The sequence below is a fragment of the Engystomops pustulosus genome, chromosome 6, assembly GCF_040894005.1.
Source record: "Engystomops pustulosus chromosome 6, aEngPut4.maternal, whole genome shotgun sequence".
In the NCBI taxonomy this organism is placed as follows: domain Eukaryota; kingdom Metazoa; phylum Chordata; class Amphibia; order Anura; family Leptodactylidae; genus Engystomops; species Engystomops pustulosus.
Genome location: NC_092416.1, coordinates 63,734,529 through 63,752,261, shown reverse-complemented (window position 1 = coordinate 63,752,261; position 17,733 = coordinate 63,734,529). Strand labels below are relative to the sequence as shown.

Below are 17,733 nucleotides of genomic sequence, written 5' to 3'. Positions count from 1 at the left end.
CCAAAGAATAAAGTAGACATGTCAATTGGGGTACAGTAAAAGCCATAGAAACCAAGCCCACAAGAAATTGGTGCAAATGCTTGTTTTCACCAATTTCACTTTATTTGGAATTATTTTTCCTGCTTCCCGGTACATGGCATGGAAAAGGAAATACAGTCATGATTTAGTGCAATTTGTTAAGCAGAAAACAAGCCGTCATACAACTCTTAGTTATAGATTTTTTTAAGGTGGGGAGTGAAAAATGGAAATGGAAGAACAAAAAAGGGCCTGGTCATTAAGCGCATAAAGAATGAGAGAACAAAGTGGTAATAGGTAACAAAACAGGAGTTTATTGGAAGATATTACAGGATTTATGACAACCATAAAGAATCACATATACAAACTCAACTCCTAAGAAGCACTCATTCTAAATGGGAAGATTACAGTAACAGCTAACAACCTTCATCTAGAAGTACCTTAGGTTCTATTCATTTCAGACACACGAAAAACCAGGTAACATGCTTAACCCATGTTGAAGAGCAATGCATGTTACACACAACACTGACAGACAAATACAGAAACAGTTGTAAGACCGATTTTTTCCCCCCACGTGACAAAAACAAAAAAACAAACAAAAAAAAAGTGTGCAGAAAACAGTAAAGAACTTGCATATATAATATTTGGTTTCGATAATTTTTTAAGTGGGAATAGTAACATAATAGGCTGCTTTCAAAGCAGGAAAACAATAAATCAGAGGAATTATCTAAAATATTCTAACTCAATCTGTATTTACTATGTTCAATTTTCCAAGAATTAAAAAGACATGAATACAAATAATATTAATATTAAAAGGTGTTTTCCATAAAAAAAAGTTATATATAAATATATACATTTTCAAGTGCTTACTATTACAGTCAGTGGCTGGCAGCAGCAGTACCATCCCGTTTCTGGATAGGGGTGCTGGACCAGGAAGTGCAAAGAGGTGGGGGAGCAGTTAGCACAGGACATGGAGTGCCTGGGGAGCATCAGTGGGGCAATTTTAATTTTGGGGGGGCTAAGCATTAATAAAAAATACATATATATTTATATACACACATTTTTTTTTTCATGGAAAGCCCCTTTAATCTTCAAATTGAAATTTATTTAGTGCTTTAAAATTGGTAGACAAAAAATGAGTTTTTAGTGCTAATTGGCGCTGATGGTGGACAAACCAAGCAACAGAAAAACTACGATAGCTTAAATAGTAATAAAATAATTAGAAAAAAATCTAAGAAATGCAAATTTAAAACAAACAAGGCATTTTAAAATGTAAGAGTACAGACAAAATAGGATGTGAAAACGGAGAGGCTCCAATACACACCCGGACAAGTTAAAGAAGAATAGATTAGTAAGTGAGAACTATATGGCAACGTTAATAGGGGAGGGAAGCCCCCGCTATTAGTCTATTCTCTTTTCAGAGGCCTGTTCATACAGCGACACCAAACATGTAATACACCGCAAATGATCTATCTAAAGTAACAGTCAACATATTCAGCAGCAGAAATGTCTCATGTTCCAGCTGGTTGCCTTACTTGCCTAAAATGATGCTTTTGGCAAATAAGAGAAATCTCTACTGGGAAAGACTCTTGTGTTGTCACTAGACACCCGTTTCTATTCATACACCTTATGATTTCCAGGTTGGTGAATCTGATGATAAGATTGGCAAGGGTTTGACACTCGGGACAAAGAGCTTATTCACACCTCAGTTCTTTTCAGCATACTGACGATTTACGTTCAATCCATTCTGTATTTGCACCTGTTTTTGTATGACGTCTTTGGCGTCCAAAAAATAAACTGATGGTTTACATTAATAAGGCAGCAAAACACCTGACTAAATATAAATGTTATCAGTTTTTATGCTGACCCTTAGACTTTTATTGTCATGTGTGATCCGCACAACTGGAAAAAAATACGACAAGGGCAAAAACTTTTGCCACGGATCAGTGGAAAAAAACTAAAATGTGAAAAATAAAGTAGAAAATAAATGGTCAGTAGGCTGTGCTTCAAAATCACGGAAAGTATACTGAGAAAAAAACGGATTTGTGAATAAGCCGATTGTGGAAAATGAAAGAGAACAGATCTGAAGTCCTACTACCTTCTCTAATTAGTGATCCAAAGAACAAGTGACATCAGAAACCTAAAGGAATTTTCCCAGTATGTTCACTTATACCCCAATGCAGCCTGCAAACTAGTGTTTTATTCATATAAAGCGTCCCCTCTGCATTTAAAAGGTTATCAACCATCAAAATCAACTTTTAAAAAGATGCTGGTGAGCCATGCTCTAGATTCACAGGATGTTATGCTGTTCCACCCTCTCTCTGCCTGCTGTAATCTCACATGGTGGGAGAGGAGAAGGCTCCTTGGACAGTGTAACAGCCTGCAAACCTACAGCAGAGAGGAGCTCTGGTAACTTAATTTTAAAATTTGATTTTAGAAGAAACAAATTTAAAAAGGATTCCCAGTGTCATGGTGTCTGAATCCACCCTGGTTTATCAGGCTTGATTTTGATGGCAGATTTTCTTTAATTAATCACCCCCTTATCCTGTCTATATAGTGGGAAATCCCCTGTAAATAAATTAACAGTATATGTAACATTTGAAGGAGATGACCCATGGTGTAAAACTCTATTATAGAGTTTCAAAACTCAACCTACCGACAACAGCACCAATATCCTTAAATGGGCTGACCTGGATTACAAAAATAAGTCTGCTATCTTCCAGATGCGGAGGTACTAACGGGTTGTGTACTGTGCTGAAAAACAGCTTCATTGACCTAAAAAGGGCTTAGCCGCATTACTACCTAAAACCTACTGACACCTGTACGCTGCTTACCAATGGAAATAGCCAGGATTTTCTAATCCCAAACAACCCAATAAATAACCTCTAAAAATAACTAGATGCACCTTAAAGGCACCCAATAGCATCAACTAGGTCTGCAGATCTTTACAATGCATAAAGGGAAAATAGTTGCTTCCCATGACCCCCATGTACCAATAGACAGTAAATAAATATGTGGGGACTACTAAGGCACCAGTACTGCTGTGGCAACCATATATCTGCAGTAAGGCAGAAGGACGTGTCATTAAATTAGCAAAAAAAAAAAACATAATTAACACAAAAACTAAGGTACAATAGATATAACTATTGTGGAGTGTAGAAGGTAATCTACATACAGTACAACACTAACATACTTCAAAAGAAAACAAAAAGGAGCCTATATCCAAAAAAGAGATCTTACAGAAATGCTGCTGCAAGGTCATGGCTCTACACTCAGACGCCTCTGTGACCCATTCATCTGAGTAACCATGCATATAGTCATGTAAAATGACGTCCATATACTGTATCTGTGATTATACACACACATATATACATGGCAAGCTACAACACAACTGAGGTATTCTTCTAACCATATGAGGTGCCTTCAATATTGAACAATGATGCCACATAAATGCCAAAACTGTGCCTGCAAGGTCATTCTGTGAACCAGGACTGTCAGCCTCTCTAAACTCAGAACAATAAGACACAAATGATCATATGAACTTTAGGCTTGGTCTAGTTCAAAAGAACATTGGCAATCGGTTCGCTCCGGATATTTGCCTTTACCACATTGATACAAATTTCTCTATGCTTTTATCTAGACCTGTAGATTTATAGAAACTATGGGTAAAGCAAAGAAAAAAAGGACTGGGTTTAGCTACCATACAAGGCAGTCCGACCAGAAACGTTTTGGCAGAAACTCCAAACACATACCGGTAGGTTGACTAGATTGTGAGCCCCGTGGGGACAGGGACTGATTTGGCAAGTTCTGTGCAGCGCTGTGTGATCTGTGTGCGTTATATCATATAATATTGGTATTATTGTAGTGAAAACAAACATGAAAAAAACTTCCCAATGTAATGCAGATACCTGGTAATAGTGAAGAAAGTGACAGCTTCCCTATAACTTTAGACATGTACCTAAAGCTCAGCACCTACTACGTACAATTCTTCAATGTTCACATGGCTTGCCTAGGCATCTGGTCACACATAAAAGAACCCCCTACATGAGACATTTAGCATGGGAGGTGTATAACAAAATAACCCCTATTAACGCACAAGTAAGAAGGACAAAGGTAACAACTTTAGGATCAGAGTTCACTTGCTTTCCTTGAGTCTGATAAATTAGGGAAGAAATGGTTATTGTTTTAACAGAAATAATGGATACAGTAAACACAAAATAAACAGTGTAACATTGTTTTCTTTTGTAGACAAATTGTAAAAAAAAGACAAAACCAGAGGGTGCCAGAACTACAGTGGGTCCACTGCGACTGATCTCCATGAATCACAACATACACTCATTGGCGCTGCAATCACCTCTTATATGTAAAGCTTTCTTATATTGTGATGTCTTTCTAAAGACATGCAGTCTGCACTTCCTATACAAAACATCTGTCCCTACCCGACGATGAACAGACCAAAACACTTCTACCTTGATGAACTTGTGATAAAGAATCTGTGAACACCGAGAAAACGCAACAGTGGTGGCGTTAGAGCAGCTTAGAACAGTTATTCTGTTGAACCCAGAGGTTTCTATAGAACAACCCGTTGTGGATTGAGGACTGCATAGAGCAACAGAAACCGTGTCAGTACAGTCATGTGTAACGCGCGACACAAGACCCTTGCGTTCCACATACAATTGTAGTGTCTTTTGTGCAAACTTCTTACACACTAGAGAAAATATAACTTAAAGTAGTTGCTGCAATGAGCATCAAGCAAACATTCTCATAACTTATAGGGAAGTCAAAGATTCAAGGACATTGTGCTCCTTCCTTGTTACAGCCGTGGATATAAGGAACATTAATAATCTGATGTGGAAAACCCATCCTTAAAAAGCCCACTAGAAAATCCTGAGTTGATGGTGGACTCATCAGACCTACTAGCCAGCGTGGCTTCGTGGGATATGGGATATCCATGGATTACATGAACAAGATGGAGTGTAGTGGCGCTGTTGGGTTCTATGAAAATATAGCAGATTTCCGATGGATTGAGCTGAGGGCACCATTTTACTAGTTTATCAGCGGGAGCCTAAATAAAGGACTGCCACTTAGATGACAATCCTTATAACCATGGTTATAGAAGGATCCTTGAAGTACAAACTAAATATTATTTAAATATATCTTGCGGCCTATGGCAAAAGCTAACTTTGTAGCTTTGACTACACTAACATCAGAAGCAAATATATAGAAGGCCAACCAAGGTTATGAATCATGAGTGATAGCGCTAGACCTATAAGTCAAATATTCGCTTGGGCTTACCCTTCCCAATGAGGCCTGTCACTACACACAACAGCAGTTCTATCATGAGCTGCCTATCATGTGATACATTCTGGAAGCCGAAATCCATAAACTAAAGATCTATAGCTGGAAACCTGGATAATAATTTAGGCATTGTTACAGTCATGGGACTGGGAAAACTATTAGTTAGGCACGCTGCACACAAAGGTCTTTTCCTATGGCAGCAAAATACGGGTGTATTAGTTGTTTTTGAGGTCTGTGTGTCAACAGTATTTCTCCCGTGCCCGCACCATATTGCCACAAAAAAAGGTCACATGTCACCCGTAAATCACCCGTATTTACAGTCCCACCAAAAAAAAAAAAAAATAAAAAATTGGAATTTCTTATCACACATACAAAAGACACACGTATGATACACCAAGTCAGCCGTATTTTTCAGGACCCCATAAATTTCTATGGGAGAGCAAGAACAGCAACTGCTCTGCGTTACGTGGCTGAGGAATCCTCAGCTATCTATGAGCCCATAAAAATACATGGAGCCTTGGGACAGCCGCAAACAGGGCCAACAACAGGAACACGGCTGAGGAATCCTCAGCTGTCTATGACCCCATAAAAATACATGGAGCTGCGAGACAGCCGCAAAAAGCTCAGCCGTATCTTTGGAGGAAACAACATTTGTATGCGTGGGGCCTTATAAGTAATTCTGGATGAGCAGTGCCGGGCAGCGAGTGGCTGCACTGCAAATCTGCAGGAATATAAGTTCTATAATTTGTGGCGTGGCCACCCGACCTGGTGGCGCTGCAGTGCTCACCGCACCGGCACCCATAGAAGTCTATGGGGGCTGTGATTTGGCCGCAAATCATGCAACCAGATTAAGACACCTGCATCAGGGGTTTTTGTTATGCTCTTCTAAACCAGAGAATGTCATGGAAGTTTTCTTTCCCATTGACTTTAATGTAAGTTTGTCTTCCATTCCACTTCTGTTATATTAGCCAGAAAAAAAGACACAGGTTACTGCACTATTTTTTCCAGATGGGGGAACAGAACTTGCTAGTGTGAACTCAACTCCCCAATTGACTGCACAGGAGTCATGGCACTCCAGTGACAAATGTCTACAAAGTTCAGTCCCATTGACTTCTCTTCTAGTAAATGAGACGCAATACTAGGGGGAAACCTTGCTGGTATTAACCTGAAAAGAAATGCAACCACTTTGTTCTAAAGATCAGTGGGTGGACTGAACCCCAAAACCACATATTGTAATGTAAATTTCTGGCAAAAAATATTTCTCAAGTAGAAATGAAATTTAACCAGTAAAATTTGTAGCCAAATAGATATATTCCACTGTCTAAACTTGAAATCAATTGAATAATTAGAAGAAACCTGACCCAGTAGTAAGAAGTTGTTTCTTAAACAAAATGTAGCGGAACTCAGTTTCCAAAATGTTATATAGTCTTGATGACAGTCTTGGTTAGGCAAAAAAAAAAAAAAAAAAAAACCAAAAAACACACCATTAAAACATGGAGGTTCATGTAACATCTTTCAACATTGCCTACATAGAAGCACAAATCAGGAGCACTACTGCACTATAAGTTACGGCTGGAGGTTATAGGATACCTTATAGCAGGATGTTTAGTGTATATAGTAAAACCTTTTACCAAAAGACCTGATGGAGAATTGTGCACCAAAAGATATACTATGCAATAAATAACAGAACAAAAACATTTCCCCGATCAAGTCGATAAGCTGAAGTCATTTTTTTCTTTTTCATTTTAAAAATAGAGAAACTTTTTTTTTTTTTTTTAAACTTTACCTCCAGAAACAACACAATGACCATACTGGAAAACAAAAAAAAGTGTATCATTGAGGTTTTGTAGTTTGGAGGGGGAGGTTGGAGGAGGAGAATATACTGTTGTATATACAGAAAGTCTTTTGATTTTAACCCCTGAAAAATTACTAGTGAAGAAATGGTCAAGATTTCCAGCCCTGACACTGAGCTCTATATAACTCAACTGTTATATACAAATTAGTTACAACATTTATATATACTTTCTTATAACATAAGGCTAGAAAAACATTGGAACAAATGATTCGTATTTTAGAAATCTCTAAAATACTTCTCACGTCTGAGGTACTTTTTTTTTTGTATGTATCTTATCTTCTCGGAGTAGCACCTGTCAAAAAAATACTAGTCCAAAAAAACCCAAAAACTAGTTTCAACAGTAAAATTAGCCTGCGAGTCAACGACAAATTCTGTGTAGTGTGCATTTAAAAATAAGTAGACTTAGTGAATAGGAATAAGCCATTCCCAGGCACTTTATGGTTATCCCGGCCGACCTGTCATCAACCAGAACCTGATGTGAGATATTGGATTAGTTTATTAGGACCAGCTTGCCATCTATCTTCTGCTTCTTTTTTGTATGCGTTTGCTCATGTGTTAGCAGGTTTATCTTTTGCGCAAAGCCTTTGCCACATGTGATGCAGACAAAGGGTCGTTCCCCGGTGTGCAGCCTCTGGTGAGTGGTAAGATTTGCCTTCTGGCTAAAGCTCTTGCCACACTCTGGGCATTCGAATGGCTTCTCCCCGGTGTGTATCCTCTCATGTCCAATAAGATTACTGTTATTCTGAAAGCGTTTACCACAGAACCTACACACAAAGCGCCTCTCCCTCGCAAACGTCTTCTGTGTTTGCATGACCGACGGGCCTGCGTTAAGATTCTTCCCATAAACAACGCACGTCAAAGACTTTGCCACGGATACATTTTTAATGGAGATAGCATGAGGAAACTTGTCGTCTACTGGAAGTTTTAAACTGGATTCAACCCTCTGCTGGGGCCTGAACTGAACCATGGAGCCATTGTACGGTTTTATTTTCATTTTGTGGGTTCCTTGATGGAGCCGAAGATCGCTTATTCTTAAAAATCTCTTTCCACACTCAGTGCAGTTGAAGGTCCTATCGAGCTCCTTGGGGGAAACTGGCCCATAACGTCTCTGTGTAAGCTCTTCCTTCTGACCTATTGGCCACCTAACTAATCTTTGGCAGTATCCACTGGTTTTCATGTTGTACTGAATTTTCACTTTGTTTTTTGAAGGAATATTTCTTAGGTTGAATTTTTCAGTGCTGCGTTGGCTCTCAATAATCAATTCGTCATCTATTGTTGGGAAGACGGGGAAAAAAAGATATTTTACATTTGTCAAACAGTTAATGAAGATACAATATTTTGAAAGGTTCTTCCATCATTTTCAGTGCATGATATGAAAAATTAAAACCTTAGCGCATGACTAATAACTCTGGAATAAAGGCTCTCCCCCTGCTTTTGTGACTTGTCACCCAGTGATATTGTAATATTACCAAGTGACTACACCCTTGCGTCATTTGGGTTTTCCCACCATAATAGTCAATCGCATATATGTGGAATATGGAATACCTTATTGACACAAAACTATTGGTATCTAGAACCCAGAAATAAACAGGGGTACATTTCCTCCTAATACCCTACTCTTGTTAGCCCTTTGTTGGCAATGAGGGACAGAGTTTTATGTTCGTGGTGCCATTTTCAGATTTCAATGCGCCAAATTCTTTTGTTTCCTTAGAGATATGTGGCTTCCTCCTTCTTCCAAATCCAAATTTGGTTGCAAAAAGGGAGAAAAGAACAGAAAAACTAGCCTTGCATATGTATAGTACTCGGCTTTAACGTATATGTGGAGTTGAACAGAGCGTCGTCTTCCAAAATCATTTCCATAATGAAACAACTAACAATCTATAAAGTGCACTTGTCATTCTCCACTTACTAACTGGAGTTTATTATGGACTTTACACATCACCTATCAGTGCCATAGGTTTTATAAATGCTTACTTTTCATGTTATTTTTCTTTTATTTAATATTTTTCCTCCCTTTCATTTTTGGCATCTCCTGTCTAATGCCAGTGGCTCCAGTATGCAAATGAGTGTGAGAAGACTCAGCAACAATCCAGTAGGGTCATGGTCCCAGGTAACGTAGCTTTGGGGAAAGGACAGAAAAAGTAATTACAAATGTCATTTTCTGCTTTAATACATGCAGCGTTGGTTTCCAGGGAATGACAGGTGCACTTTAAAGGGGTACAGTAGCATCTGTGACATTTTGTGGGCTGAATAAATATTGATACCTTCTGTACCAGTTACGGGAGCCCAGTGCTGGCTCCTGAAGCCCCAGTTTGGCTTTTGTCAGCTGATGTGCCATCCTGGGTAAGGTCATTGTTGGAGTCAATCACCTGCTGCAACATTTCTACTAATTATGACTCTACTCTAAACTAGCTCAACAGCCCCAGGTAACAAGTGGCAAAAAAATCAACTATTTGTGGAGGAAAAAAACTAAAACTCAAAAACTTACCGACTGTGTAATTAATGACATCTCTTCCATCCAAGCAAATATTTTCACTGTTCGATTGTGGCTCCTTCGATTTCATTCTCAGAGTAACAGGTTCAATGCTGGGAAATTCTATGAGAAGAAAAAAACAAAATTGAAGTACTACAAAATGAAGTGGTCCAGTAATACCAGTTTGCTGTTCTTCTGTTTAAGGCCCCACATTTTTCAACATAGCGGAATGAGGACTTTTTTCGGGACAAGATTTTTTTTTAAAGGAAATTTTTCATCAAAATCAAACATGATAAACCAGGGACACTTAGGCCACATGCACACTGATGTATGCCCGCACAGCTACGGCCCTATGTACAATACATAACAAAAAAACTTGTACAAATGTAGCAATCATTTCCGCATTTACCTTTCAAGATTACATTTTTTTCACAAATGCTGTAGGGTTTCTTGATTATGAGTTTTTGTGGAGATGCAACCACACTCGTATTCTTGATACCAGAGGTAGATGCTCTGTGACCTTGTACTAGGAGGAGAAGATAAGGCTGCGTCACAAATTAAATTCTTGACCAGAATAATATACTTTCACTCTGCACCAAATATTGCTTTTTCTGTGTAGCTTCTCAGTTTAAAAAATATGCTGCAGACAAAACATGGGCCCACAGTATTATTAAATGGCTTTCCTGAGGAGAGAAAGACTCACCAGCTGCATATTTGATACCGTGTTTACCATCGATTTGCAAGGAGTTGTTAGAGGAGTGCTCTTGAAAATTATTAACCCTGCGAGAAACCGGTGGACTAGAAGGATAACCTGTACCAAATAGAAAACATATATACTGCGAGTAGATATATACAGCATTCATATTTTTTCAATCATCCACACCCAAATTACCCTCCTCTCCCACTACGCCAAAAAGCAGGTAGTGGTGATGAGTACAGGTCAGGAATAAATTGATGGCAATACATACCTCCCAACACACTGCAACACAACTGTGCATTTGCACTTGAAAGTTAGGCTGCAGTGAATGGCTACACAATTACTTACATTGTTCGGCGTCATCCAAGCATTCAACGTCTGAGATAACAGTATAATCTTCTAGTTGAGTCTCATCCTTGACAGCTGTGTATTCTCCAAATCTGTCAATAAATTTACCTGTTCAAAAGTCAAAACAACATTGGCTAAACTACATAATAGGAGCAATTCAGAGGTAAGAAGCCACTGTATAATAGAGTTTTCATTGCTAGGAGCTGCTGGTCACCTAGATCGTATGTATATATGCCTGTTGTACTCTAGCTATACTGCACAGTAGATTAAATATAAACATCTTTGCATTACATTAAAACTTATTTCTGCACTTTTTAAAGTGCTTTCTACACTCTCTATTTCTTTTGGAAGACACTGGCTTTTATCCCATGTCATGTCACTAGGCACTGATGTATAGAAATCTACCTTAGGCCTCTTGCACACAGACGGGGCTTAGGCGTGCATCCAGCTGGGTACAGGAGAGAGGAGGATTGAGCGTTCCCTACTCCCACCATGTTCAGTGAAAGCCATATGGCAGGTGCAGTAATAGAGCAACATATAAGACATGTCCTATATGTTTCCATGCTCAGTCAAGGTGTGGTGAGACAGCATGTGGGAACTATTTACATATTTCTTACCCACAATCCTTAAGAGAGTGTGCATTGTCTTATAGACCGATTAGAAAAGATCTGTCACAAAATTATGATGGAGTCATTGAAGACTATCTGATTATATGTTCACAATGTCATACAGCATACATGATATAATAGTCACTTGACTGTGTATGAGGTGTAACAATTTTTATGGCCATTAAATGACAGTCCTTATTTTCTAGCAGTTTTCTGCTCTGCATTGAATGAGTGATTTTGTTTTTTACCACATGGGAGGAAACTTGATGCTGTGACTGATCTCCCGCTTACTCCCCCCCCCTTCCCCTCATGTAGAGCTCTTATTTAATCTCAGACTACTGAACTTCAGGGAAGATGGCAGAGCACTTTTATTAGAGATGGCTTCTGAGTTATATAGTAGATTATAAACTTGTGCTATAAACCCAGAGTGAAGGATTTGTGCAGCTGCCTGTGCCAGTCCATAGATGCCAATGAAGTGCATAGAGGTATTTTGAATTACAGGAAAAGCTATGTGACAAAATTACACAAGTACACATCTATTTTATCATGGAGCTTACTTGTACTGGGAAAAGACACACTCCCTCTGACATCCTGGTCATAGGGGTTCATCATTCGCTGCTTCTCACCAAGCTTGACAGTTAATAAAATATCAGGATTCACCATACCACACTCTAAATGGATGCGAAAAGAGAGCAAATGATCAGCTGCTATTCCCGCTCGGAGTTATGCTAAAGCAACAAGTGAAAATCATTAATGTGGGATAATGAACAAGAAAAGCCTTACCAAGGTCTTCCAAGGTAACCTTGTAATACTAATCTAAATAATAAATAATTTCAGTTCTAAAAAGACTCACCAGAACCAACAATATTCAAGTTTTCATTTCTTTCTACTACTTGACGGCTTTTGCAACAAGGCTCCTCTTCCGGCTGTATCCTAAGGAAGTTGTTGGGATTCAGGATGACAAAGCCTGAAAGACAGGAAAAGTGTATTGCTTAAGAACATCAGTGAGGTCAATTATAATACTTCCTGATAAAATGTACTTTTAAGTCAAAAAGAAGCAGCCGCAAAGTTCATGTCAAAATATTCTAGAAAATAGCAAAATAGGAAAGTACCCAGTGAGATTAAGATCCCATGAATTTCTTTAATAACACCAGTGTAGAGGTCTTTCTGCCACCCTTCAAGGCGATCCCACTCCTTCTCAGAAAAATAAACAGCAACATCTCTGAAAATCACCTACAAATTATAACAAAGACAAAACATCACTGTTACTGCGAAGCATTTACATATTGATAGTATATAAATGGTATAGTCCAGATTACCAGGTTTGTAAGTAGGAAATGCTGAAAAATTACCCTAATTAATCAAGAATAAAAATTCAGCTGTGTATTCATTGCTGACTGATGTTATTACCGTATAAACTCGTGTATAAGCTGAGTTGGGCTGAATAACTCAGCTTATACACGAGTATATAGGAAAAAAAATTAAAATAGTACTCATCCTCCAGCGCTGACCCCCGGCCTCCTCTTCTCCCCGCAGCACCTCTTCGAGTTCCTGGCTGTGCAGCAGTTGCATGTCTATGCATAAACTAAGTCTAATGAAGCATCAGTTCCACTACAAGGTATATTCAAATCACACTCCTTATCTGTATTCTGGACGCACAGAATTGGAATCCTACTTCAACAACTTTAAAACAACAAATTCTGGCACTCGGCCGCTGGTTGAGGGGTCAGGCGTAGAATTAAGACGCCTTCCTGTAGCACGGCTGTGCTAATCATTCTAAGCCTTTCTTTCTATGCCGCAATAATTCTTCCATGACAAAGAAGAGAGGTTACTCCTAAACAGCCAAACTCAAGACAGGCTGAAAAACAAAAAGAAATCTGACTGGACCCCCTCACCTGGCAACAACACTTTTGATTATTACATTGACTCTTTTAGACAGGTTGTCTTCAATACTAGAGAAGCAAGTGTGCAGGAAAGAAGGGCCTTGGCTTCTGAGTTATATAGTAGATTATAAACTTGGTTCCTAAAAACCAACCATGAAATTACAATTAAACCTGCAGACAAGAGTGGCGCTGTAGTCCTCATGAATACATCTGACTACATGAAAGAAGGCCACAGACAGCTCACTGACAGCCAATACTACACCAAATTGAATAAGGACCCAGCTCAAAAATACACAAGAAAACTGAGGAAAGTCATTAGAGGGTTGTCTACAGATTCTGCAGACCTTCTGTACTTAATCCCTGGGGATCCCAAAATAGGAGTAGTGTATTCTATATGCTTCCTAAAATTCATAAACCAGGAAACCCAGGGAGACCAATCATCTCAGGTCTGGGAACCCTCACTGAAAAAATTTCAGGATGGGTAGAGGGTATCCTTAAACCACTGGTGAGAAATACCACCAGCTTCCTCCAGGACACCACAGACCTTCTCAAGAAACTTTCTTCCATAGGTCCTCTCCCCAAGGGCAGTATCCTGGCTACCCTGGATGTGGAATCCCTATATTCTAACATAGCACACAAAGAGGGACTAAAAGCGTTCCAAATTCATCTCAAGGCTCATAGGATTGCCTCAAACCCAGTATTACAGCAGACCAAATTTATCCTGAAGCACAATTAATTCTGCTTTGGGGAGCAAATCTACCTACAGAAGACTGGAACTGCCATGGGAACAAAGATGGCGCCACAATATGCCAACCTCGAAAATGACTTCCTGGAATCCTGCCACATCAAACCCTTAACCTACTACCGCTTTTTTGATGATATTTTGATCATCTGGACAGTTTGAGAACAACAGCTAATTACAGTTCATGATAATTTTAACAAATGCCATCCCACAATAAACCGGACATTAAAACTTCTCATATAGTGAAATGAACTACTTGGACACAACCATAAAAATCCTAAATAACTGCTTCCGGACGTCGCCATTTCAAAAACACATCTAAAGAATTTTAGGAAGACATTCCTAAATCAGGGATACCATCCTATGCTGATTGACAATTGCCATGGTAGCCTCGGGTCTTCGTTTGACACGAGGCTACATGGCTTCTGCAGATTCGTTACAATGAGCCAGTGGCTCATTGTAATGAATGTGCTGCAAAAATGCCATATACTGCAATACAGAAGTATTGCAGTATGTTGTTGGAGCGATCTGACCATCTAGGGTTAATGTACCCTGTAGTATAGGGGCTGAAAGTCATAGTGTCGCGGGCTTTTAGCACGGCACCGTCAACTCCTGTCATCGCAACAAAACATCCTTTTAAAGTGGACCTGAAAGCTGGCAAACTATACCCATGGTGTAGCTGCGGACACAGCAAGAAACAGCTCCAGTGGTGACGTCACCGAAGCAGACACCGGAGAACTCCGAACAGCGTCCACGTACATCCGAACGCGGTCACCGGCCGGGGCTGCGCCGGATCCGTGGCAGAAGCAAAACAGTGCACTGATCCCTTACCTTCCACCCAAGCACCGTAACAATAAAAGGTAAATACCAACTTTTTTCATATTGGAGGAGCGCGATATATACACAAACCTTATTTATTTGCATATATATATATATATATATATATATATATGTATATAGCAGCACGGTGGCTCAGTGGTTAACACTACAGCCTTGCAGTCCTGGTCCTGGGTTCAAATCCCATACCGGTCAACATCTGCAAAGAATTTGTATGTTTGGCTACATTCACACTGCCGCATGGGGGACGTATATACAGCCGATATACGTCCCCCATAGACGTATGGCACCGTACCGCACCGTACCCCACGAAAAGATAGGACTCTCAATTACTATCATTGTCTGCTCTGTGGTCTCCACTGTTATTTTCTGCTCGGAATGCAGTATATGGTTTCTGAGGTAGTATTTTTAATTTCTGGGGTGGAGTCAGCGCAGGTCCATTTTATCCCAATATCAACCAAAATTGACACAAACTCAGACTCCACAGCCCTGCTCTTCGTACTTTGAACCTCTTATTAGTTAGTGCACAAAGGTCAGTTTTTTGTCACAATTTGGACCACAAATCCGATCACAAACAGGTGATGGAGATCAGAAAACAATGCATCAGTGGATCATGCAAAAACCAGTGTATTGTTTTAATGTATTTGTTTTAGATTTTGACTACCTGAAGTCAATAGGGGGAATCTACAACAAGTTTGTGGCACTGCAGGTCAAGTCTAAAAAATCTCGATCGCAGATCTGGGTATCTGCTGTAGATTCTCTCTGTGCAAATATTAAAATAAATACAAAAACTTACCGTGGGGGATACATGGCCGGCCATGTCTGTACCCGTTTCTTTGTCTTCGCAACAAAATAAAAGGTGAAAGGAGATCTGCGTGTGTAAAGGTCAAAGCCACATACGGCAATGAAAAACTTTTAGCGAAGCCTAAAAGCAAACAGAAGAAATAAAGAGGTTATACCATTGAATTTGTCTACCTGCTGTGTGCTTCCATTACCTATGTGGAAGCTGTAGCACTATGTCCTTGCCTGCTAACGAATAGGGAAAGTAGCAAGTGAGTCCCTCTGTATAACTAAGCATGCTAGAGTCTACCATCTAAAACGTTTAGGTGTAAAACATTTTATATTAATGGGTTCTGCAAGGGATATTTAGCAGTAAAGGGTTATTCCAACACTTAATGACTTTTGCACCTCCTCCAATCTTGAGAATCAACACAGCAGGTATTGTGAGGAGCTGTGTCTCCTTCATTAAAGAGTACCTGTCAGGCAAATTAATCTCCAAAACTAAATATATTTTCATAAACTGCCATTAGAAAGCATTTCCCCTAACCCTTCATTGTCCCTCTACATGCCTGTATGCAAATTACCTGATAGATGTCCAATGAATCATTATCGTATTCAGCTTTCCAGCTTATTCATGAGTGGGAGGTACAGCCCCCCCCACCCCCAGTGCTTGACTGACAGCCTGTATAATGATGTAACCCTCTTGGTGGTGGCGCCCCCTGCAGTCTGTGTGTGTATTTAAGTGCTTCAGGATGCAGCCATTTGTATTGCAGAACTGTCAGGTACTTGTGTAGCTGTTGTCTGTGTCTCACATTTGTGTATAGAAGAAGAAAACATTTCAGCAGATAAATCACAAACACTCAAAATGCTTCACTGTACATTATATACAGACATGAGAAGGGGGAGGGGTAACAGGGGTGACATCACTGCCTCAGACCATATGACCAGCCTCATTTATCTTGTAAAAGATGATTTTACTATGATTAATGAATGAATAGACTAGATAAAGATGGGATGGGATCCTTGTGAGCTGCTTGTGGTGAAACTATTAGTTACAGAGACCTGATGAGAGGTGTCCTTTAAAGGTTTAGTGAAGAAACTACACAATTCAACTTAAGAGGCCACAGCTCTGAATACTCATTAAAAGGACCAGGACTTCACCACTCTGAAGTGGTTTCATATGAAAAACTGCTGAAAATGGTTTTCTATGCAGCTTCCGTTACTCCCACTCCCCTCAATGAGAGACGGAAACAGCTTAGAACCTATGAGAATGGCAGAGTGCCAAGGACAGTCTAATCTCTGCCGCTATCAGATAAGATGGGGATAGCCTGAGACCATGACTGAAGGTTTAGGCCAGTGATGGCGAACCATTTTAAGACTGAGTGCCCAGACTACAACCAAAAACCATGCATTTATAACAAAGTGCCAATATAATCAGTAATTTATTTGTTGAACTGTTCTCCTAACATACCAGCCTCCGGAGGACACAGATACAATTGAAAGCAGGAGGGCAAATCCGGACTATCACTGCAGCAGGAGGACCTTCATAGATATTCTGGTCCTCTCCGCACCTTCTCGCTTTTCCTTCAGTCCCAAGCTGCCAAGAGATTCTAGGTGCCAGGGATCTAAATTTATGGCTTCTATTTTCCAGGATGTATCTCATACATGCTTGGCCACTGAGGTGCCACTCTATGAGGACATACGAGATACTTCCAAGGCGATTAAAGAGTTAATAGCAGTGTGATTAGTAAAACTTGACTTGCATGGAACTGCAGTTAGATTTTTTGAGTCCTGTCCAGTGAACTCTGTGCAGAGCCACCCGTGCCATAGGTTCGCCACCACTGGTTTAGGCCATTCTGGATGATCAGCAGATAACCACTCACTCTCCAACTACTTTGTGATGTGCTGCATGAAGACATATTTCCTTACCGATTATAAACCATTAATGAGGATCTTTAATATAATTTTAATCTAGCAGAATGACAAAAAGGAGAAATGGGACAGACATTTGTGGCCAAAATTCTGAGAATGATACCAAATCTGTGGCTTCTGTGTATTTAGATGTTTTAGTCAGATGTTTCTATGGTAGCTTAAGATACAAACATAAGCAACAATTATGTTTTTTAAAAGTTTATTGAAAAATAACATCCAGTTTATTCAAAAACTTAGTATTGATCCTCCTTCAGCAATGTACCAC

General features: G+C 39.6%; 1 protein-coding gene across 1 annotated transcript in view; it reads right to left on the bottom strand.

Annotated features, from left to right (window-relative positions):
• Positions 1–306: 306 nt before the first annotated feature.
• LOC140135184 (uncharacterized) overlaps positions 307–17,733 on the bottom strand; it is a 30,255-nt gene continuing 12,828 nt past the window's right edge. Inside the window, exons 2-10 of the mRNA XM_072156332.1 lie at positions 15,553–15,681; positions 12,407–12,527; positions 12,148–12,261; positions 11,852–11,965; positions 10,687–10,794; positions 10,345–10,452; positions 10,051–10,167; positions 9,657–9,764; positions 307–8,437 (exon numbers count right to left, since the gene is read on the bottom strand). Coding sequence (XP_072012433.1) covers positions 7,659–8,437; positions 9,657–9,764; positions 10,051–10,167; positions 10,345–10,452; positions 10,687–10,794; positions 11,852–11,965; positions 12,148–12,261; positions 12,407–12,527; positions 15,553–15,576 — 1,593 coding nt within the window. The 5' untranslated portion in view covers positions 15,577–15,681 and the 3' untranslated portion in view covers positions 307–7,658. The remainder of the gene's footprint in view (positions 8,438–9,656; positions 9,765–10,050; positions 10,168–10,344; positions 10,453–10,686; positions 10,795–11,851; positions 11,966–12,147; positions 12,262–12,406; positions 12,528–15,552; positions 15,682–17,733) is intronic.